We start from the raw sequence: 24,956 nt of genomic DNA, 5'->3' as shown, positions 1-24,956 counted from the left end.
CTGTTGTTCAACCCCTTCATGAGTTTCACGAATCATAACCTATATTTGAGAACAACTGAGTCATAGGTATACAATAAAAACTAGAATAAATATTATTCCTCTCAAGGTCTTTCAGTCACGTTAACAGAGCATGAGGTGCTACTGAGGCAGTTTTACTCAGGGAATATGGACAGCCCACTCTAAAAAGGAGGCTTCTGTCCAAACTACTCAAATATTGCTATTCTCAAAATCCCCTTCAATCTGTAGGGAGGGAAAGATAAACCCACTGTAAATCCCAACACTGCCATTTTATGGTCCTGCCCTTTCTGAAACAGACTTAAACTATAGTAGCAACACTTAAAAATCTTAGCCTAGATGGTATCTGACATCATTTTACATGGTGCATGCTATTTTCCCAATATCCACCCCCTCCCTTCCAGCGCCAACCACCCTCTCCCACCCATACAAACAATAAATCAAATCAACTTTCATAGATTTAGGTGCTATTTTAAAAACATCAAAATTTTACTTTACCCATTCTCTCCGATGCTCCCTGTATTTTTTTAAGCTGTGAGTGGATGACCATGCTATGTGATCAACAACTGTGAAGGCTAAGCAAAAGTGAACTGAGTTTAGTATTGTAATTTCAAAAGAACCTTAAACTTTGTAATATTTGACATATATAATGGTATGCAGAATCCTTATTTTACCGCATTTTATCAGGCATTAATGGCAAGCAATTTATAAAAACAACTAGTATTTCTTTTGTACAGAATCAGCTAAGAGCTTAGCTTAGAGAAAACAGAGAAGAGAAAACTCAACAGCACACAAAGCAAATGGAAGCATCCTAGTTTATAAATGGGGCCAGAAGAGGAAAAGCTCTCTCACATTCTCCAATGTAACAACCAAAGCCCTCCCCACAGGCATACTTGTTAGGGGCCACTTGTCACTGTTGGCTTGGGACAGGGCAGGCACATTCCCTCTGAAATAAATTCCATACCCTCTCAGTGAAAGGAAAGCCAGAGCTAGAAGGAGAAGTGAATAAGCCTAAAGCTTCTCATTTCCCTGTGCCCTCAAATCTTCAAATGTTCCACCTTCTTATTACCTACAACATAAGCTAGGACTCCACATAATAATGTGGGAACTATATAAAGACCAACTTCTAGTCTAGTAACAGAGCAGGAAGAGACCTGTCCTGTGCAGTAAACACATGTCTTCATATGGACAAGTAAACCCCTATGTCTTCACGTGGAACCAAGATAAAAGCTACTGCTTCACTGTAACTATTACAGTAAAGAACAAATTCGATCATTTTTACACACTCCTCCAATAGTCTCACCAAATCCACTAACATCTCCCACCTACCTTTGTTGTTCCTTTAGAATTTAGCCTAAAGCTCACCTATAAGAACCCTTTTATAATAACCTTAAAAGAAAAAACTCTTATTACTCCATGTTACCTTGTTAATAAATACAGTTTAATTCATTGTATATTTATATAGTACAAAGTATAGGGTTTATTTTTTGAAAAGCTTCACTACCATGTCTTAACATTATATGATTACTGATGCTTTGAAAACATTTAATAGGACTCGATACATGTCAAACTTTTCAGGAATACATTTATTACAAAAGGAAAGAAAAAATACTCAGCCAAAGATGGCAGCGGGAAAAACTAATTAAGGCATTCTCCCTTCCAAATGTAATATCAAGTCATTCTTTCTAACAGAACTTATAAAATCATACTGAGTATTAGTAGAGGCTTTCCTTTCCCCCAGAAAATGCAAAAAATAAGGGTACTGAAAGGCCATCCCTCTTAATTCTTTCATATGGTCCTACAGGTTTATCATTACAAATAGGTACCAATATCACCCCCACCATAATCACCATGACAAGCCCGACATTTTAAAAATGCAATGCCCACTGCAGAAGAAATTTCCAAAACAAGTTCATTCTTGCTGAATATGACCAAAGATTAATAATGCTAAAATAATTTTTTAAATCTATCAGCCTACTTGTCTATGAAAATCCATATAAAAAAATTATAAGGAATGAGACTGGGAAACAGCCTTGGTATCAGGACGAAAAGCTCAGGGTCTTTAAGAGCTAACAGAATGGTGAAGGAAATGTGCAGAAAGAAATACTGAAGTAGCTACATTCCAAGGGCTCTATTCCACCCCTGCCACAACCCTATCTTCCCTCATTATACAAGCACAGAATCTTGGTCACTGGCAGGGCTCAATGCCATCACATTTCTTCCAGGGGGATATATGCTTTAGGAGATCAACATATTCCTCCTCTTAGATTTAAGACACACATTAGAAAAGCCTGAATAAACAGTTACCCACAAATTCAGTCCTAAAAGTGGATTATATACAATTTGTTTTATGGTATATGTCATAAAGGGAAGTCAGTCATTAAAAAGTTGCAGCCTGCTAAATTTCATATTTTGATACTTACTTGCAGAGCTGCAATTCTGATACAATAACACTCCTACTCTGGATATCTGGTGCCTTCTATCATCCAGAACTTTTTATACACAAAATTAGAAGTAACGAAAGCTATCTCTGGCTATGAGGAAATAGCTGAAAAGAACCAAAGAAAAAGTAATTGGCTGATTTGTCTATTAAAGAGACAAGTTCTCCATAGTTGGTGATAGCTATAAACGCTAAGCAGAGCCTCCCCAAATCTAAAACTAATGAAGAAATAAAAAGGAAAAATAAATAAGAATATCAAAGGACAGAGGCAACAGACAACTCAATGATAAAGGAAGTTAAAATGAAAAACAGAGATTACCATGAAGGAGACTGAGCCTTACAACTATTCAAACAACAGAGCAGGAAAACCGTGGAAATCCGTGACATAGTCACAAGAATTGCCTTTGGGGGAAAGGACTGAAACTGTGAAGGAGAACATGAGCGACTTCATTTGTAACACTTTACTTAATGAACAAATAACACTTGTTCTCCTATAGGTGTTTGGTGGTCTTTTATATTTTTTAAAAAACTTTTTTCAAAATTAGACACCTATATGCAATCAGTACCACAGAATTTATCACTTAAAAACAAACGTAACTGTTCATGTGCAATCTTCACTCCCTACTGGACTCTCAGTCCCTCGAGAATTAGAGTCCTATGTCACTACTTTACTGCAGAGTCAAACGACAACAGAAGCAAGTACGTCCATAATCTCTAAGAAAAAGAAAGCAAGAAACAAAGTGAAGCAACTCAGCAACCTAGGGATATTCAGGTTCTAGTCCCATCAATTACTATACCCTAAAACACATCGGCCAGTATCAGAACACCATGTCTGGGGAAGTATTCCCTCTAATACTATGAGGCAAATTAAATCATTTGATTTATTTTCATACCAGAATTTCTCAAAATTCTAAAAACTGAGGTGAATCAACTGTTTTTCTAGTAAGCATGCCTTGCTGGTTCCGGTCCATAATGCAGAATCACAGCACTTCCCCCCAGTTTCTAGTCCAGGGGTTTTCTTCAATAATCAGCTTTTCTCACAGCCAGCACCTTTCACAATCCCACTGTGGAAGAAGTTGGTGAAATCCTGCAGAATTGCTGACCACCATGGACCAAAACATTAATGGAAAGGAAAGATGAAGCTAAATACGTAATTTCATCCTAGAAGTCTAGATGGACCTCTCTGGGGACTTCTATATCTCTCCATCTCATGGGTGTGTATTTCTGTCTATTTCTAAGGAAAAGTCATTTCTACCCAGTGGCTTAGGTATATACAGTTCAAGCAGCTTTCCTTCCGTATGAGCAACTAATACAGTATTTCCTAAATTTGGACAGGATTTGGACAAAAAAATAATTTTAGATGTTATATGATTTCACCAACATGACATTTTAAACACCACTCAATCACCAGTGATTATTTATCATGATTAAGGCAAGAAAAAAGTTTCCACTTGGTGCTTAGTACGTACTTAATACAGCTAACGAGTTCTAATTTTTAGCATAGGGTAAGTGACAACAGACTCTAGTTATCTCATAACACCATGTTTTCATTGTATTTATTTTTCTGGTGACATAAATTCTCATTTTAAAATTAGCTTAAATTTTCAGAAAGTGAGCTGACATAAAAAATTAAACAAAAAGAAAACAGGGTAAAAAATAGTACAGGTGATATATGTGATTTACATTTGGAAAACATTTATCCAGAACAGAGTTTCTCAAACTTTTAATGTGCCTCAGAGTCACATGAAAGGCTTCTTAAAACACAAATTGCTGGCCCCCATCCCCAGAACTTCTGATTTGGTAGGCCTGGGGTGGTACGTCCAAGAATATGTGTTTCTAACAAGTTTCCAGGTGATGCTAAGGTTGATGATCTGGGCACCACAGTTTTGATAAACACTGATCTAGAACAATGGTCAAAAAGCTTTTTCTTAAAGGGCCAGATAGCAAATATTTTAAGCTTACCAGCTATATATCTCTGTTGCAACTACCCAACTCTGCTGTTGTAAGGCAAAGCAGCTACAGACAATATATACACAAATAGGCATGACTGTGTTCCAACAAAACTTTATTTACAAAAAGCAGGTGGGCCATAGTGCCAACCCTGATCTAAACACCCTCAAGTAAGTAACTGAAAAGGGTATATGGTATATCATAGTAGTAGGACAGAATATAGAAGCAGCTGAACAGCAAGGTGTGTATATACTGTAGATACTATCCAATAAATATCCAACCTATTCTACTGAAAAGCAAAGCTTTGGAGAGTTTGACTCTGAAAGAGAAAACTGATGTCGGCAGAAACCTGGGGTCTCAAGAAAATAAAAACAATTTACCATGCATTCAGGAGACATGACAAAAGATTCAGCAAGGGCAGCTGGTTAAATTCTTTTCATGTTGAATCACAGAGGTTAACATCATTGCACATGCTTCACAACTAAATTAGAACATAAGGATCAGTATCTAGTAAGAGTATTTTAAGAAAAAAGTTTTGAAGACTCCTTTCTCTAGGCCATGTTAAATAGAAAAATATAACATTTATTCGGCTGATTGATTGAGTTACATGTTACTTTCTAATGGCTCTGACTTTTCAGTCATAAGTTACTCAGTTAAAACAAAAACACTAAGCTGTAGCCAATTTCAGAGTTTTTACAAACTACTTTTCTCTCTATCCTCAATAATCTTACAAAACTGATTAACTGATCTATTTTGGCCTTGCCTTCTAATTTCTATCCCAGCAGCTGCCAGTGTATGATATCTTAAACTGAAAAGGAACAGAATGACTTTTTTGCAGGTGCTGAATCCATAAGATTCCTGTCATAAACTTACCCTCCCTCCCACTCCCTCATTCTTTCTCCCCAAAATGTTCTAACTTTCCTCATCTTCACAGTCTACAACTTCTCAGTAAGACTACTAAGTTGGGTATACAATCAATTATGCGTCCTCAATGAACATACTAACATTTCAAGCACCTTTCTGGAATTCCATTCTTGAGGAGTACCTGCTTCATTTATCTAGTCTTGGCCACACTTACTATTTTAAGCCCTCTGCCTATCTTTGCAACCCCAAACTTGCCTGAACCCTTAGGAACATCAAGCTTTAACGTTGATATGAACCACCTGGTACTGAAACCCTCACTAAACCTCACCCCCATCCATGAACCGACTTGCCCTTGACTTCTTGCTACCCATCTTGAACATGTAGCTCACTACCATTTATCCTTATATAACATCTAACCCAAACCAAATCAAAGTATTTACTTGCTGCTTATAAAGCTTATGGGCTGACAGACAAAATGATTTTTCTTTGCTTTTATTTTTTTACCCGAAGCAAAAGAATGTCTCAGAAGCATAGATTTACTTGAGGAGAGCTAAACAACTGTAGAGAATCCAAGAACAATGCAGAGTTGTAAGAGGTGATATTATCATCACCTGGGCTGCTCTGTAGACAAATAGCTTGCAGAGTTCAAAGTGAGTTAAAGTTTTTTTAAATGGATTCACTATGTGGGTGTTAACAGAGTTTTCAGCGTTCTGGTATGCCTGGACTTCCGATAAAATCAAATATTTACTAAAACTCTGTTTAAGTTTATGTTTAACTACTTAACCTTATATTTGCTAAAATTTCTTATAATGTTAAAGAATTTACAAGCTCTAGAGTTAGATATAGCCCATCATTATTTAAAAAAATGTATATTTGCACATTAAAGGCTATGCCTCCTTCACTTAAAATGAACAATCCAAGTGGAATAGAAGAATGACTTACAACTGACCAAGAAATAAATATGATTCATTATGTTAATGAGAGAAAATGAAAAGAAAATGCTCTCAGTGTTGATGACAAGTCAAGGAACACAGATTACAGTAAAGATGATTTTACGAAAAAAATCCACTGAAGAAAACGCTACTTCAATCATTGATTCAATAATTTATTTTGCAGAAAGCCAGCGAGGTCATACTGTCCTATAGGTTCAACAGTTACGTATCACTAAACTTGTACTAGGTACAAATAAATGATTTTCTGAACTGCATTTTCCTGGGTATCTCCTAGGATGCATATCCTTTTAATTTTACATCCCATAAACTGCAACTACCATATATATGTGATCAGCCAAAATATTAAATTATGATTAATGTACTCTATTAACTGAGCAAGAACATCATATGGTCAGAAGGATTACCATCAAAAACAGCTAAAATTATCTGAAAGCTTCAATTTCCCCTAACCATAACGGACAACTAACTATGCTATAAAATTCTAATCTATAATCTGAATTCCATTAGTCTACTGGTTGTTTTTGAGGGCAGATGCCATTTCTGGCCTGGTGTAACCTTTACGAGATGGTCTCTGTTCCCATTTAAGGGTTATAAGCCATTAAGAGGTATTTAATCCCCAAAACTACCTTCTGTAACTTCTTCAGCTGCTAAACTTAGGCTATAATCTAAATTCACACCCTCAATTTTGTTTAATTCCTATCCCTGGAACCTTGCAAGGCCTTTCTGGGGTCAGGGCCAGAGACTTCTCATAACTAAACTGCGCTTGTTGGCAGAAGGGCTTTAGCTAAGGGACATCCTTCCGATTAAACCAACCCAACAAAAGTAACTACAGTCTGTGTGAGGACACTAGGTTCCTCCAACCATCACACAGACAATTCAGCTGAACTGCCGCTTGACTTCTCCTGTGCTGCTCCTCCCTGCTTTCAAATGGAGTATGTTCGGGGAAGACAACTTGCCCCTCTCCCTTCTATTAATGCTAACAACTAAAACAAAGGTAATTATAAAATTTAATGTATCTTAAACTTCAGACAAAATAAGATACTAATTTATATCTAGTTGCAGTTCCTCCCTTTTAAAAAACTTAAAATATACTTATTTTTCAACATTTTTGAGGATAACATAGGAAATTACTTGGCTTCTCATTTAACAAATTATAGATTTAACTTGAGGCAAAAAAGGTTAAGTGACTTACCCAAAGTTACAATTAGAGGTACAGCTGGGGCTAGAAACCAGGTCTCCTGAGTCTCAGCCCAGTGCTCTTTTCCTTAGCCCATGATGCCTTATCAGAAAAATCCAAATACAGTCAGACCCCCAGTTACATGGGTATGAGTTACACTGATTCACATATACAAACTTTATATAGTGTGACCAATGTTTCAACTCACGCGGTACCCTGCTTCCATTTATGCAGTATGCCAGGCATCGGCACGATTTTCAGTGGCACACAGGCGGTTGCCACCACCAGGGCCCTAGGCAAAATTGCAAAGAAGGCAAAGTTTGTCTTTGGCCCTCCCACCTCCCTTATGCATTCCTCTCCCACCTCCTGGTCATCCCCCTGCCCAGCCTCCCAGCACCATCATGCTGCCCTCTGGTTGTCCAAAGCCTCCCACTTCCACCACTCACCCAGGACTGTCCTTTCTGGGAGTGCCCAGGGATCCAAAATTACCTCTCCATTTCCCTACTAAAACTCCTATTTCTGAGAATTTCAGTAAAGTTTAGGTAATCTACATGATTAATCGATTTAAGTAATTCAAAGTAAGTTACATTTAACAGACTTAAATCTCCAAGGAGTTTAAAAAGAAACTAATTAAAAATTCTAATTTGGGGGAGGGGAAGAGGAAATAAACCTTTCATTAGGGGGGCAAAGAAGGTAAAAGAGAAAGTACTCTGGGCCTCCTGTGCCACTTCAGATTCCCTCACAGACAGGACACTAAGAGTTGAGGGGGTGGTTACTGCCACCCTGACAAAATGACAGTGGTTGCTTTATAGTCTGTCTCTGGGATTCAAAAAAAAAAAAAAAAATTGGACACAGCTGCTTTGAATACCCTCCTACCTACCTTTTCCATCTCTCTCCCACCTCTTGGATCCCCATTTCCACCTCTTAGTACCAAAGACACCCAACAGCATTCCCTGTAAGCTGTTCCTGTGTCCAATACAAAGCTTCCCATTATATGGTTTCAAATTACATGAGTTATTCAGGAAGGTATCCACGTCCCCCTATCCCTGGATAACTTCAAGTTGACTGTATGCTAAAAAAAAAGTCCTAATTATTTAAAGGTCCTGAATCATAAGATGAAGCATGTAAACTCATTATCTGGTAAGAAGGAAAAGAATACTCTGATTCTTGTCTTATATACATAAAAGAACTAATTTGGGTATCTAAAAAAAATTCAATTCTTTTCCTTGAAAGTAGTATGTTTCTTACTTCTGGCCCAACACAGCAGTGAAAATCCAGTCATTTCAGCTAAATAATATCGTGGACTTGTAAACATGGGTTCATTGGTAAATCCTCTTAGTCTGGAGGCAAAAAAAAAAAAAATCCAGTAACAGACACATAAAAATATAAATTTATTTGTATACAAAGCAGAGTGGATTTTTAAGAAACCAAGTGTCTGCTAATTACACAAATAGAAAAAATATATATATGTACGTATATGTGTGTATGTGTGTGTATATATATATACGTATACACATATATATATACACACACACATTTTAATTCAGCTTTGCAATATTAGATTGGCTGCCTAGTTTGGAAATTTATCAGGTGATAGTAGTTACTCTGATCCAACTACCCTCCCAGTAAAATTAGGGAATTCAATCCATGCAGAAGGTACCCAAAACGGTACCCATCTAGGATTAAAAGGATCATGTAAAGTATGTCTTAAATGAAATGATTTCTATAATTTTACTACAAAGATTATTCTGTTAGCTAAGGTTCTGGATTAAGTCCCTTCTCAATACCATATGTTATAAAAAACCATTCTTATCTAAAAGTGAAAAATGGTAACTGATAAGTTTCTCCAGTGGCATTTTTAATTAACGTTAACTTTCAAGGGTTTACTACACACATGAAATTCATTTCCTTCCCAATCCTGCCTCCTCTCTATACAACCACAAGTAGGTTTGCAATCTACACCTATTTTTCTATACGTTCTACGAAGATAGGTTCCAAATGTGGGTATTTATTACAACTGAACTAGGAACACTGAAAAACCATGCAAAGTATACACTGCTAAAACATTTGAATTCGATAAAATGTTTTACTCACATATTTTGCTGCAAAGCATTCAAGGAAATTATAATAGCGACTGCTAAAAAGTTGAGTGTGCCTTTTCTCTTACATCAAACAATTTAAATAACTTGTCAAAAAAAAGCATTTCTTTAATGGCTAAGTAACTATTTGCCTGAACAAGCAACATACAAAAATGAGCAAGTATTGGCTTTGTCTTTAAGAGAAAAAGTAGTGAACTAGACCCTTCCTCCATATTAGCATGGATTTGAGTAGAATATCAAAGAGTACATTACTAATTATCACCACCAAAAAAGCATCAGCATTTCATCTTATCTAGAAATTCTCTATGACAAAAAGATATCCAGCCATTAGTGGTTTTCTATACAAGCTCTAACCTAAGCGCCTAAAAGGATCGTTGTTTCCCCTCAATTCTACTTCACTGGGCAACACATTTTCAAAATGGTTCTATTCGGGGCACAAGCAAGGTTTGTCAATATTTACTGAACAAAGCCTCTATTAAATTGTCTAACAAAATGGAGGTCTCTCGGAAAAAAACAGGCCGTAACATCCGTCTTTTCACAAAATGGGCCAAACACACCCGCTTCAAGAAACCATGGTTTGGGTCAGATTTTCCCATAAGAATGGTTGTTTCATCCCTGGGACTGGATTCCTAGTAAAGGTTTTCTCCGGACCCAGGTAAGGGGGTGGTTGTTGGGGGCCAGTTCTTCCTGGATACTCTGGAAGGCGGCGACGAGGACTGATCCCAAAGCTCTGGGTTAAGGAATTAGTTCAGGGGGCGGAGGCTTTAGCGGTCCGCAGGTACCTAATCAGCGACAAAACAGGCCACCCGCCTACGCAAAAGAGACGTGGGCTCTCCCGTCCCAGCCAAGTCAACACTCAAGGCTCAAACTCTCCTTTCGGCCTCCAGGCCCCGCCTGACCCCATTGGCAGCAGTTCCCGCCAATCCGCTCGGTCGCCGCCCCCCAGGCCCGCCTGCCCAGCCCTGATTGGATGGGACGGGAGCCGGGACCTCGTGTTACCAATCTAGGAGCCCCTTACTCAGCCACACACACAAGCCCAGGTGCGCCCGCGGAGACCCTTCCCTCGCCTTCCCCATCCCTTCCCCCACCCCCAGGGCACTGGCAGAGACTTACCGTCCCGGGAGGTGCCCATCAACTGGTCCAGCATCGCGCGCATCTGGGCCTGCGCCGACATGGCGGCGGCGTAGCGGGCGGACGGACGGGGGTGGGGCGCAGACCGGGCCCTCTCGGGCGGGGGGACAAGGGGAAGGGGTGGGGGAAGGTGAGACGCTGTCTCGGTTGCCGCCGCTGCCTCGAGGCGTGCGGAAAAGGGAGCTGGAGGGGTTGCAGGAGAGTCCGGGCTGCGCTCCTCACGACGACGCGTACGTGGAAGGCAGCAGCCCCCGAAAGCAACCCTCGTTCCCTCACTCTCCGTCGGGTTCCTGGGACAGAAGCAATACCGGCTAACCAAGCTCTCGTCTCCAACACTGCCACCCGCCAGAAGACGTCAACCCCCCCTTCAAGCTCTGACGCCGCTCGCCGCCACCGTCGCCGCGACGTGAGCGCGCACGCTCCTCGCGCTTAGTCGTTTCCCGCGGGGGCTCCACCAACTAGCGTCCAACTGTATTTGCTCCGCCCGCCCCGTGCGGGAGGGGTTCCACCCTAACGGCTCTCGGGCGCGTGCACGCGGGCCTCTCCCGCCCCAGCCCTCCAGATCTCGCGAGACTCTGGTGCCTCAACGGACCCTAGAGCCGGATCCGCCCCGGGCGCGAAAACGCTCCAGGCTGCAGGTCCGCTAGGGCAGCGTTTCACGCTGTGCTGGCGAACCAGCCCAAGCTAGCCAGTGTGCCAGAGGGTTAGCCCGAGTCGAAAGTAAATAGAGACCATACCCGTCGTTTCGACGGAGGTTAGCAGTCTTAGGAGCTAATCCGGGCGTATTCCTGACGAATATTCATTGACCGATTAACTCGTTTTCAAGGGCCCACCTGAAAATCGTGTAGACTCGACTCCTTTCTCACTGCTGCCCGACCCTCTACAGAAGGAGCCCTGGAGATCTGACAGCTGGGTCATCTTCCTAAATCTATGCAAGGAGGCTTTAAGCACCCCCAACTGGAATAAATCAGGTTTAGGAAATAACGCCTGAAATTACTGCACTACGAAACAGGCCACCTACCCCATTCGGATTTGTCATCGTTACTTATATATATAGCAGGAAGCTGTTAGTCTAAATTAGAAGCTATAAAAGTTAAGCAGTATTCTAACAAAGGAAAGGAGGTCATCTTGTAGAGAATTTTTTTCCTGCTTGAGAGCTAAATTTTCAGTGTATCAGCAGCCCTGACAATAGAAAAGCAAGCCTGTGGGTTCTTAGCTTGCCATCACCCTGCATTCCAGATGTAGGTCGACCGATTACTAACTGTGGGGACATGCAGCGATTTATTTCTTAATCTCATGTCTAATGAAGATACATACCTTATAGCACTGTTGTGAGGACTAAATGAGCTAGCAGAAAATCCTAGCCCAGAGCCTTGCCCTAAAGTTTTAACTTTTTTTTGTAAAATATTAATTCCTTAAGATGAGACATAGGTACTTTGCAAGGAAATAATGGTAAACTTTTTTGTTTCGTTAAGATTTTATATACATTGTCTTGGAACTTATAATTTAATATCAACATCAGTAAAAAATTTACGTGAAATAACAATCATAGTACCAAGATCCTTTTTTTCTTTTTGGCTGCACTGCGCTGCTTGAGGGATCTTAGTTCCCTGGCCAGGGATGGCACCTGTGCCCTGCCAGTGAAAGCACTGAGTCCTAACCACTGGACCACCAGGGAATTCCCCCAAGATCCCTTTAAATGCATACTGGGCCAACAAAAATCTTAGAATCATCCTAGTGTTTAGTAACTGACCAGATAGTTTCCCACCAGTTATTCAGAGAACTGAAAATTCAAACAACTCCAATACTTGGAATATCATCCTTTGAAAACTATTTACAATAAAAGAAAAATTTACAAATTAATATGTCTGAGAGGAATGCACTATTACATATACAATACCCTTAGGAGGAAAATAAACTAAAATGTTGAAATGTTAATGTGTCAGTGAAGAGATTTTAGTTCTTATCCCTCTCTTACTTTCTACCTTTCTGGTTGCTTACATTTTAGATGTATCTCTTATTTTAAAACAACATTTTTTTTTCAATAGTCTGATATTCACTGTCTTTTAATTGAAGCATTTAATCATTCATATTCATGTAATTACACATGTGCTTGAGTTTAAAGCTCTTATTTTGTCTATTTGTCTCACCTGTTTTATGTTTAATTTTCTCTCCTTTCTTGTCTGCCTTTTAATCATTCCATTTTTTCCCCTTCTAGTAGTTTGAAAATTTTAGTCTGTTTTTATTCTTTTAGCAGTTACCCTAGAAGTTATAAGGGGCGTTTTTAATGTATCAAAGTCTTTACACTTCCCCCAGAGAGATAATACAGAGAACCTAGAAAACTAACTCCATTTAACCTCTTCCCAAGATACATGCTCTTGTTAAGCATGTGTTTTAGTTCTTTACTGTTTTGTTTTTTTGGCCGCACCCCACAGCTTGTGGGATCTTAGTTCCCCAACTATGGATGGAACTCAGGCCCACGGCAGTGAAAGTGCAGAGTCCTAACCATTGGACCGCCAGGGAATTCCCAGTTCATGTTTTTTAAAACCAAGTTTCATATAATCGATGTTTGTTTATTTACCACTCTGCTTTGCTTTCTTTCTGGAATCTCTGCCTTTCCATCTGGGGTCATTTCCCTTGTGTCTGATGTTTAAACTTTAGGAGTCAGCAATATACAATTGACCCATCAAATCCAGCCCATTGCCAATTTTTGTGAATAGTTTCATTGGAATACCACCAGGCTTACTGATTTGTTATTGTCTATGGTTTTTTTGCGCTACAACAGCAAAGTTGAGTGGTTGTGACAGATACCATACCCTATGGCCTGCAAGACTAAAATATTTACTATCTAGCTTTTTAGGGAAGTTTGCCTACCCTGCCTCAGGGTTTGCTTTAGTGTTGGCCTGCTGGTAAGGAACTCTTCCATTGTTGTTGTTCTGAAAAGACCTTTATTTCGCCTTTCTCAATTCTAGATGGATATTCTAGGTTGGAAGTTATTTTCTTTCAGCATGTAGCCTTCGTTGCTCCTGGGAAGTCAGTTCTCAGTCTGTCACTCCTTTGAAGACAGCTGGCTGCTTTCAAATTTTGTTCTTTTTGCCTGTGGATTTCTCCAACTTACTATGATGTATCTGGGTGTGGATTTATTTTTATTTATTCTGCTTGAGATTCATTGAGCTTTTAGAATCTGTGAACTGACATCTATCAATTCCAGGAAATTTTTAGCTATTCTCAAATACTGTCATTCATCAACTTCTGGACCTCCAAATAAAGTTTTCACTGTTTCCTCTATGTCTCTTTACTCTCTTCACATTTTCCACCTTGTCTTGCCAAGCTACCTTCTTGATGCTTTTTTTCTGACAAATTTTATAGTTCACACTAATCTCCCTTCCAGTGTGTCTAGTCTGTTGTTAAACCCATCCATTAAATTCTTTAGTTTTTCAGTTCTAGAATTTTTATTTGGTTTTTCAAATCTAAGTCATTTTTTATAGTTACTGGTTCCTTGATGAAATTCCCAAGGTTGGCTGTTCTTTGACCCTAGTGATCATAATTGTTTTGTAATCTGAGTTTGCTAATTATAATATCTGATGTTTTCTGTGTTTCTGTTTCTGGTATCTATTTCCTGGTTTTCACTTATGGGGTCTTGTTTTCTTCTGTGTCTAGTTATCTTTGTGTGCTGAACATGTATATGAAAAACTATGTGTAGGCATAATATAAGCCCTAAGTAGGATATAATGCTATCTTTCTCCAGAGAGGAATTTTATTTTTCTCTGATAGTAACTTGAAGTACTTGTCAAGGATCACCATGATACAAATTCAATGCTCTAATTTCCCTTGACACCAAAATGGCAAAAATATGGTCTGAAAGCCTGGCAAGGGCTTTTTTTAGTTCCAGTTCAAACTTGAGGGTGAACTCCAGGGTCCTAGTTTAAAGTGAGTGTGAGTTTATTAGAGTGCCCACCTTGGTGGGCCCTGGACTTTGTCTTTTGCCTCACTAGCCCTATAATCCCACCAAAAATACAGGTCAGTTTCAATACTGAAGCTATTGCTACTAAACTGGCAAATGCCCTGAAACCAAAAATGTGCCTTTGTGGGCTGCACTTACTTTTCTTGGTTCTTGTGTTCTAAGATTTGGCCTAGTATTTCCCTACTTATCTTAATAGCTCTTTAATGATTTTAAGAATTAAAAAAAAATTTCATCCACGTTTTTTAGCTGTCTTCAACAGAAGGGTTAATCCAAATTACCTAGACTATCATTAACAGAAGTTTGTTCTCTTTGTTTGTAAACTTCTTTTAATTTTTAAAATTTAGTAACTCTTATCTGAAAAAACAAAAACCTCTGTGAATATGTCTTTGTGTACATTCTAGCAATGATATCCATTCCTTCAGGAATAAGGTCTCATAAGGAAACAGGAACTTATAAGAACAGTATAAACTCTTAATCTATACATGCTAGAAACGAGGTAATTAAAAATTAGAATAGGTACAAGTAGCATACATTTTGCTAGCCATCCAGAGCAGACAACTCTGCATTTTACTGTAATTTATAAACTAATATAGTAAATAAGTAAAGGCTATATAGTAAAATTTAATACTGCAATTATCGTTGGGGCATGAATACATACCTAACATCAAATTTTATAAACATGGTTCCTGTTAATTTAAATGTAGATTAAAAAATTCAAATTCTGGGGGACTTCCCTTGTGGTCCAGTGGTTAGGACTCCACACTTCCACTGCAGCGGGCGTGGGTTTGAGCCCTGGTTGGGGAACTAACATCCCGCAAGCCACACACAGCAGAATGTTGAAAGAAAGCCATGGCTCCTAGAACCAAATTTCAGTATGGCTAGACTGTCAAATGTAAGGGGAGTAGAGATGTGGCTCAAGATATTTGGCAAGGGCCAGATCCTGCAGGCCCTTGTTAAAGTTTAACTTGAAGGGTTGTAAGCTGGAGAGAGACAAGATCAGATCTGTACATAGTGGAATATGGATTGATTGAAAAGCGCAATTTGGATTTAACGAGACCAATTAGGGAGGGCAGTGGTTCAGAGAAGAGATGCAGGAGATAAGAGGTCTGCGCTAGGGTAGCAGCAATAGCGAGTCAAGATTCTTAGGAGGTAAAATCTAATTTAGTGATTATTTAGCTGAGGATGTGAAGAAAAGGAAGCAGTCTCAAATAACTCAGATTTCCGACTTAAGTGGCTAAGTGAGAATGTCAATGAACTAACAGGGAATACCAGGGATTTTATGGGGGAATGAGGAGTTTCCATTTTAGATGCACTGAATTTTCTTTTCTTTTTTTTTTGCGGTACGCGGGCCTCCCACCGCTGCGGCCCCCCCCGCCGCGGAGCACAGGCTCCGGACGCGCAGGCCCAGCCGCTCCGCGGCACGCGGGACCCTCCCGGACCGGGGCATGAACCCGCGCCCCCCGCATCGGCAGGCAGACTCCCAACCACTGCGCCACCAGGGAAGCCCGATGCACTGAATTTGAGATGCCTTTGAGTCACCTAAGTGGTGGTGTCTGGCCGCTGGACGGGTCTATAGCTTGGCAGGGGGGCCTGGACTGGAGTTAGCCTGTTGATGATAATTAAAGCCTTGGAATGGAGGTGATCACCCAGGGAAAGCATGTAGAGTGTGAGATAAGGACCTAGGTCTGAACATGAGGAACACCAACAAATGCCTACAATGAGAGAAGAAAGCAGAGAATGTATCATGAAAGCCAAGAGAAAAGGAAGGAAAGGTTAACAGTGGCAAATACTCCCTACGAGTCAGCAAGGAATGATCCATTGGGTTTAGTGGCATGAAGGTCATTTGTAAATTTGCAAGGCAGTTCTAATAGAGGGCGAAAAACCAGACTGCAGTGGATTAAGAATGAATGGTCATGGGCTTCCCTGGTGGTGCAGTGGTTGAGAGTTCGCCTGCCGATGCAGGGAGCATGGGTTCATGCCCCGGTCGGGGAAGATCCCACATGCCGCGGAGCGGCTGGGTCCGTGAGCCATGACCGCTGAGCCTGCGCGTCCGGAGCCTGTGCTCCGCAACCGGAGAGGCCCCGGAGAGGCCGCGGCAGTGAGAGGCCCGCGTACCGCAAAAAAAAAAAAAAATAAAATAAATGGTCATGGAAAATGCAGAAAATGGGTACATGAAACAACATGGATTATTAACCTCAAAATCTGTACGCTGAACAAAAGAAGCCAACTCAAAAGAGTAAATACTATATGACTGCATTTGGAGGAAATACTTGAACAGGCCAAACTAATCTATGATTACAGCAAGCAGGTCAGTGGTTGCCTAGGACCAGGTGTGGGGAAGGGGGGTTGTCTGCAAATGGGCACAAGGGAACTTTTGGGGTCCAATGAAAATGTTCTATAGCTTTATTGGTGTGGTTATTACACAGATGCATTCATTTGTCATTATTCATTCACCTGTATATTTATTATATGTACATTATACCTCAATATAAGTTTAAAAAATGTGGGGACTTCCCTGGCGGTCCAATGGTTAAGACTTTGCCTTCCAAGATGACTAATAAGAAAATAAATAAATAAATAAACATTAAAAAAAAAGACTTTGCCTTCCAATGAAGGGGGTGCGGGTTCTATCCCTGGTCAGGGAGTTAAGGTCCCACATGCCTCGCGGCCAAAAAACCAAAACATAAAACGAAGCAATATTGTAACAAATTCAATAAAGACTTTTAAAAAAATGTAGAAAATGAAAATTCACTCAATTCACTGAATAAATTCATTCAATTCATTGAAAACATTCAATTTGTTTGCGAAGAGGAATGAGTTAGAAGATAGGAGCTGAAAAGATATTTGAGTTAAAGCTGAGTACTGACCCTTGAACTGACATGTGTTTGAACTGTGCTGGTCCACTTATACGTGGATTTTTTCAATAATAAATACCGAAGTACTACCCGACCCGCAGTTGGTTGGATCTAAAGATGCAGAACCGTGGAGGGCAGACTATAAATTAAACTCAGAGTTTTGACTCTGTGGAGGATTGGTGCCCTTAATCCCCCAAATTGCTCAAGGATCAACTATAGTTGTTTTTAGATGGAAGAGGCTTGAGCATATTTAAATACTAATAGAATTCAGTGAGAGGAAGCAGCTGAAGTTAAAGGACAGTCAGAAGAGACAGCAAAGGAATGTGATAAAGCATGTACCACATCAAAAACTATAGTGAGTTAACACAGTGCCAAAACCTCAGGAGTCCCTACCTTTAGGACATTCCCAGTATAGAAAGTTTATCACTAATACAGAGTCAATTCCGTCTATTTCTAACATTGGTAGATGGTAAGACCATTGGATGAGAGAATGGTCCAGGTTATTATATAAAGACAGAAATGGCCTGAACAAATCATTTAAACCATGGGAAATAAGTTGTCTGTATTTCAGAAGACTTGTGGCAATAGGGCTTAGAGGACGGGTTCATGGTGAAAGAATAAGGGTGCGGTGGTTTAAGAAAAGAAGTTTTTCTTTTTTGTCAGGCACTTATGTACTGTGCAAATGTTTTATGTAAACATTATTCTCACTTATTACAACCACCTTGTTGGCATTCTCATTCTACAGAAGAGGGAACAAGCTCAGGACAACTAACCTATCCAAGATCACACAGCTGGTAAATGATAAAGATGGGATTAAAGCCTAGGTCTATATGACTGCAAGCCCATAAGTATTTCTTACCCTTTTCGGCAGTTCTGCCTCAAATCTCTTTCTTTAAAAACGTTATGGGAATTCCCTGGCAGTCCAGTGGCTAGGACTCGGTGCTTTCACTGCTGTGGCCTGGGTTCAGTCCCTATTCGGGGAACTAAGATCCCACAAGCTGCTCGGCTCGGCCAGAAAAAAAAAGTTATTTGTTATATACACAATATTTTAACTAAAGGAATCGAAACATCAATCTATCCTAATCCTTTTGCTTTCTTCATCTTAGCAAAGTAAAACATCTTCAGATAATAATATACCCATGTCCATGAAATAACACAGGGGGAAATAGTATGTTAAACATTTTTATTTTTTTGATCAGTTCAATTGAACAAATGCTTGTTTTGACCTCTTAATACTATTATTCTAATGTTAATCTCTTAGAAGAGATGATGTTTTGAAGTGCTTGGAGTTATTTCTGTTCAGATTGTTCTCCTAGTGAGTAGAACTGAGACTTGCATTCAAAACACTGATTGAATAATTGTCTATGTAAGTCACTGTGGAAGACACTTTATAGACTACAGAAATGAATGAGACAGCATCCTTACTCTAAAGGAGCAGACAGTCCAGGGAAAAAGAGATTATATGTCTACAATTACAATACCAGAAGAAATTGACATATACCACAAAGGGGGCACAGATAAAGAACTATTGGTAGTTCACAGAGAATTTTTATTTGTGGAATTCAGGACTTTAGAGGCAAGGGGACCACTTAGGAGTCTAGTTTAATAGTTCAGCCAAAAGATTTCCAGTGCTTAAACTAGGACAGAGACAGTGATGCTAACAGTTCTTGCAAAAGCAGAACTTACTGACTGGATCTGGAGAGTGAGGAGAAAGAGAAATACAGAATGAAGCCCAAGTTCTTGACTTGGTCAGCCAAGTGCATTATAGAGCCCTTCACCCTGAGACAGAATTCAGAAGGAAGAGCAATTTGACATGGAGGGTAGACGGCAGAAGCGGAGCGGTCAGTGTGCTCATTCCATTGCCCTCTCCCTGGCCTTCCTGCAGCCTGCAGATGAGTGGTGGCCATGTTCTTATACCTAAGGGTCAACTCTGTCACGCTTGGGAGATAACAGCCCCCCACTGTCTTGTTGACCTTAATTCAACGCACATCTTTATAAATATCCCTTCATTAATTCTCCTCAGTAACCCTGTATGAGTGTGCCATCTGTTTCCTACCAGGACCTTAACATCATATTTGTGTACTTAGATAAAAGGTATATATGTATAATTGTTTGTTTATGCATAGGAAACATCTAGAAGCATGCCCACCAAACTGTTAGTAATCGTTACCACCTGGTAATGGGGTTGGGCGAGGGGAGGGAGGGCCAAGGGAAAAGGTAAGAGGGCTTTCTTTTATGTCTGTACCATTTGAATTCCTTAATAGGCTGTATTGCTTTTTAAATTAAAAAGAAAACTAAAGAGTTTTAAAAGTAAATCAAGAACATCAAGCAGCCTAGTGTAGGAACTTCAGAAAATTCACTAAGAGTAAAGATGAAACCTCCCTAAGAAAACCTCAGTCAACAAAATTTCAGAGAAATTCAGTCAACAAAATTTCAGAGAAAACCCCTAAACTTTAAAAAAAATTTAATGATAAATACATATTGATAGAAATTATTAAATTCTTGTATGAAGGCAGCATCCAAGGAATCTCTCCATTTTCATGGCTCCCAGCCCTTCCCTCCAGGCTGTTGGGGCAACTTGAGACCCACTAAGCCAGCCGACTCCTCCACTGAGCGCTCACCCTTGCCATGAAATTCCTGGTGAAGGGCCACATGTTCTCGGATGCTGCGCAGAAGGCAGAGATAGGTGGCAGCTTGGAAATGAAGCTCATGCTGGGCTCTGCACAACTTCTCACTGGTGACCTGGAGAAGTAGCAAGGTCAGATATTCTATTAACAGCCCAGCTGCAGATACAGGTCCACAGAGAAAGATTTATTAAACAAGCATTCTCTAGAATGAAAGTAAATTGCAGAGGACATACAAACATGTGTTTGTGTATCTTAATAACATATATAAAGGCACTCTGTACGTATATAGAGGCACTCTGTAACTGCTGCTGATTAGGAAAGCTGGCACCTGGTAATCAAAGAGGAATTTTACAAAGAGTTTCACTGAAGCATTTCATCATGTCCTCAAATTTTAATACTGGATAAAAGTTTATCTCTTGGTTAAACACCCTCATTTAACGAATGAGGGAACTAAAGCCCAGAGAGGCTCTATGGTTGGTTAATGGCAGAGATGGGGAATATAGTCAGGTCACTGATCATTAACATCACCTAAGGAATGAAATACAGAACTTTCTCCCCTTCAAACAAGTGAAGGGCTGCTTTATTTTATGTGACTGTGGACTTCGGTTAATATGGCATATGCCTTTCATTTCAATGAAAATTAAAAACTTATTTTTCTGAAAAATAGCTTTGTCCTCACCAGTAACAAAATGAAGGTTTTATAAATAAAAGTAATATGCATATGTTCATACTACTTAATTATACTCACTCTCACAATTTACTTATTCATCTGAAAAATCTGTATTTTGATGACCTTTAGAAGCTGGAAATGCCATACCCATTCCAAAGTGACTACAAACTTTGTTTTTTCTTCATCATAATTAACTTCCAGATTAAATTAGTACACAGACTTTACTTGACTAGTTTTATGTTCTGAGGCTGTGAGAAAGGGGCAGGAAAGGTAAGACAAAGATGTGTGCATAGCCTCAAATGACTTAGGGAGCCCTGTTCAAGTGTGGGTTAATCTCTGGACACCACTGCCTACATATGTCTCTCTTTGACCTTTCTTTACTTGAATATCTAGGTTTGGAATCTGAAAACTAGAATGTGTGCTTTAAGATTTGCAGATCACATATATGAAAATGGCACCTATAAACTGCTCAAAAATAAAATTCATCTGCTTTAATCAATTTAACTTTTTATAATTAAAAATTTATGAGTGACCAACACTAATGTCAAGCTTCAACAAAGGGTAACATTCATTTCTATTATATAAGTCTAAATTGATAGAATCTGAAACAGGAATTCTATGTTAGTATAGGACAGAACGTAACTGAGCTTGATTCAGCCTGAATCAGAGGAGTCAGGAGACAAGGATCAGCAAAATAACATAGTAAATGAACCACAAGAGACCAAGAGATCTAATGAAATAGGAAACTGTATTTTCTCTATGGAGAAAGGGGAGATCCCTCCCTAACTGAATCCCTTCAGCCTAGGGAGAGGAGACAGAAAATGGGCATAGATTATTGAGTTAGCTCTGAGCCAGCAGGAAATAGAACCCTTCCCCATATCCTCATATGCATTCCACAGAGTGGTGTTTCTGGAATTTTTAGCATGAATTTCAGGTGTATTTCCAAGGAATTTCAGAGCCATTACCAAGGCCTTCTCAAGGGCAATAATGTTGCCTCCATTAGGTACAACTATAATCATGTCACCTTAAAAATCTTAAGAGTGACTTCCCATTACATTTCCAATAAAGTTTAAATTGCTGCCTACCACCTACCTCATCTTCCTCCACCACACCCTAAACCTTAACAGCTCTCACCTGTCAGTTCCTCTCACCTCTGGGCTTTCAGTTATGCACCTTCTTTACTTGGACCTCATCTTCCCCAACCCCCACTTACTTGCTAACTCTAATTTATTCAAGTCCCTGGTTAATGAATTTCCTACTGAAAGCCTACTCCTTCAGTATGCCAGGACCCCTGTTGTCTATTTACTCCCTTAGCACTTGTTTATTCTAAGTCCTTGGTTATATGGCTCCTCGGGTGGATTGTAAGCTTCTTAAAAGACAGCACCCATGTGGCTCTTATTCGTCGTTTTTAGCCAAGTTCATAACAGTCCCTAATATTGTGACCTTTTAAAAGTTAGTTAAGGGCTTCCCTAGTGGCGCAGTGGTTGAGAGTCCGCCTGCTAATGAAGGAGACACAGGTTCGTGCCCCAGTCCGGGAAGATCCCACATGCCGCGGAGCGGCTGGGACCGTGAGCCATGGCCGCTGGGCCTGCGCGTCCAGGGCCTGCGCTCCGCGGCGGGAGGGGCCACAGCAGGGAGAGGCCCGCATACCGCAAAAAAAATAAATTAGTTTAAGTTTAGTTCTAACATTTTGCATTCTAACTTCCATGGCTCAGAAAATCAAGAGTTAGGATGACGGTTCTCCCCTTTCCCACATTGCTCAAAAGACGCTAAGTTTCCTTTGCTAAAGCCCAAGCTGACTCTCCAATTTATTATTTCTGAGAAAGGCTGCAACTTCTTTCCAAGCCAGATCAGGAACTCTAAAGTCAGCAATTAACTGGAAGACTCTTATTTGGGAACCAAGTAACCTAGAGCCTAGTTGTTCCTATACATGTGCTTGTACAGGTCAACTGTCCCCGAGCCTCAGTTGCCCCTTTTGAAGAAAGAAACTATCTTCCATCCGATCTTGCCTAAGGGGTAGAAGGAGTGCGGATTTCACAAAGGGATTTTCCAAGAATGAAGGCCTCCCATATGTACGTATTTATCTACTACAGGCGGAAAAACTGTTGTCTGGTCACATATCGCGTTAATGTTGTAACTCACAGTACCACCTCATTAAAGGTTTCTAGCTCAGCTCTGCAAGGCACCATTCCCCGAAGCGGCGTAGTCCTGCTCTTCAAGAAGCGCCCAATATTTCCTCTCTGCATCAAAAACCGGTTCCCAGAATAGCTCTCCTCCGGGAAGGAAAGTGTTGGGTAGATGCTGTGGCCTGTGACGCTACACTCTCCACCAAGGACATCTTTTTTCTTGTCCCTCTCTATTTCCGCCATTTCACTTCCTTCTGACTTTCCCCTCCACACAGGCCAAAGACAGCCAATGAAATCCTCAGGGACGGCTCCACCCCAGGATGACTTTGCCTTCCCGCCGGTCCTCGATCTGTTTGGAGGGAACCAGAGCCTCAGAAATGAGGGCTAAGTCCAGGCGCGCTCCACCCTGCCCAGACCCGACTCTCCCTCCCTTCCCGGGAAAGGGACGCTGGAGCCCCCGGACACGGGCTTCCGTACCCGATGTGCACGGAAAGCCTTCACGAGGTACCGATAGGCCGCGGTGTGGCGATAGGGTCGGCCTGTGGCCGCGTTCAAGTAGCGCAACTCTCGGAGAAGGCCTCGCCAAGTACGCAGCGGTGACCCCAAGGCCGCCATTTTCCCGTCGTCCGAGCCTGGCGCGGGACGGCGCCCTACTCCCCTCTTACTCCCTCACCACCCCCTTGCTCAGCCGCTTAATGGTACGGTCGGAACCAGACTGCCGGCTCCCCCTATCGACTGCAGGACAGTGGAATGTCTCACTTCCCTTCTTTGCGGAGCGTTATTAATCGAACACCGAGCGGCGTCCTAAGGTGTTAAGACGAAAGCAAACGAAAGCCGAGTGTAACTGAAGAGCCTGGAGAAAGGCCGGGCAAGGGAAAAGAAGGTCCTAGTTCCTTTCCTGACTGCGTCATTTCAGACGCCATTCGCTGACAGACCGCTGACTCTGGAGAAAATGAGGGCACGTCGGAAGTGGGTGTCAATTTGAAATAGAAAACTTTGATAAGATTTTATGTCTAGAAGGGATGTCAAAATTCAACGTGCTGACTTAGCAGAAATCTTAATGGGGTTACGGCTCAGAAGAAGGAAATGGGAGTGTGTTGATTCTCGCAAACTGTAGCCTAACACCTAGAAAAACCACGCATACATTTTCCATCTTTAAAGAGTAAAATAAATTTGCATTTTTCGCTATAATTGTTTAAGAAGGGGGAAAGGTAAAAAGTTTTATTATTTTAAAGGCAAAAGTACAATCACCCCAGATGGGACTCGAACCCACAATCCCTGGCTTAGGAGGCCAATGCCTTATCCATTAGGCCACTGGGGCTTCGGTGAATAATGTGCTCAAACAACGTATTCAATTTTTTTCCTCCTTGGTACGTCATCATCATCTCAGTTTCTTTTTAACCTATCCTAGGAAACTACACTTAGTACCATTAATGAGGTGCGAGGCATGCTGGGAGTTGTAGTTAAGAGAACAAATATCCGCCTCACAGCTCCAAAGGTTTTACCCTCGAAGCAGCACCGATGCGCCGGACGGAGATCGGGCACGCGCACGGTTTTGCGTACGCGTTTCCTACGCGGTAGCTCCCGCGCCTGCGCAAAAGCGCGCATACGACATCGCGGAGCCGACTGCACTGGGCACGCTAGCCGAATCTCCCAGATTCGCCCGCTGAGCTTGTGCTTCGTTGGGTTTTCACCGGAAACAGCCGGCCCCTTCCGGTGTTGCGGCTTTCCGGCCTTGGCTTGGCTGCATCGTGCCATTAGGTGGCGTGCGTGGCGGTCATTTTGTTTCCGGTTGAAACACAGGCCATTTCCGCAGAGCAAGTGGCCAGTTAGAAACGGTTATCTTGCCTTCTGAATTGGCAGGTTAGTGGTAACCATGGGATAGCAGGGAATTAGAATTAGTTAATTCACTAGGAATTAGTTAATTATAAACAATTAGGAGTTAATTTTCTGTTTCTTTTCCTATTTGAATAAATTGGACAAGTCACTTCTGAGTCTCAGCCGACTAATCCTTGCTTAAAATCTCGCAGTGGCTCCCCGTTGCCCGTAAGGTAAATTTCAGACCACTGGACCCTACCTAAATTG

At 40.9% G+C, this 24,956-nt stretch overlaps 2 protein-coding genes and 1 non-coding gene across 5 annotated transcripts in view; all 3 read right to left on the bottom strand.

The window, feature by feature from the left end:
* LUC7L2 (LUC7 like 2, pre-mRNA splicing factor) overlaps nt 1–10,977 on the bottom strand; it is a 56,020-nt gene extending 45,043 nt beyond the window's left edge. For 2 of the 3 annotated variants that reach the window (XM_065883518.1, XM_065883519.1), the window contains exon 1: nt 10,612–10,672. In XM_065883518.1, coding sequence (XP_065739590.1) covers nt 10,612–10,672 — 61 coding nt within the window. Of the gene's footprint in view, nt 1–10,611 lie in introns of all 3 variants that reach the window. The other variant, XM_065883520.1, reaches the window with a different exon arrangement.
* Nucleotides 10,978–19,895: 8,918 nt separating this feature from the next.
* Nucleotides 19,896–23,492, bottom strand: FMC1 (formation of mitochondrial complex V assembly factor 1 homolog). The gene is made up of 2 exons (XM_065883521.1): nt 23,349–23,492; nt 19,896–20,190 (listed from the first exon to the last, which is right to left on the bottom strand). The coding sequence occupies exons 1-2, from the start codon at nt 23,484–23,486 to the stop codon at nt 19,987–19,989; spliced, it is 342 nt and encodes a 113-aa protein (XP_065739593.1). The 5' UTR covers nt 23,487–23,492; the 3' UTR covers nt 19,896–19,986.
* A 627-nt stretch (nt 23,493–24,119) lies between these two features.
* TRNAR-CCU (transfer RNA arginine (anticodon CCU)) lies at nt 24,120–24,192 on the bottom strand. The gene has a single exon. It is a non-coding gene; the product is annotated as a tRNA-Arg (tRNA).
* Nucleotides 24,193–24,956: the final 764 nt, after the last annotated feature.

This window comes from Phocoena phocoena, chromosome 9, assembly GCF_963924675.1.
Source record: "Phocoena phocoena chromosome 9, mPhoPho1.1, whole genome shotgun sequence".
Lineage (NCBI taxonomy): Eukaryota > Metazoa > Chordata > Mammalia > Artiodactyla > Phocoenidae > Phocoena > Phocoena phocoena.
The sequence above is the reverse complement of the archived record's forward strand: the minus strand, read 5'-3'. Positions and strand labels throughout refer to the sequence as shown.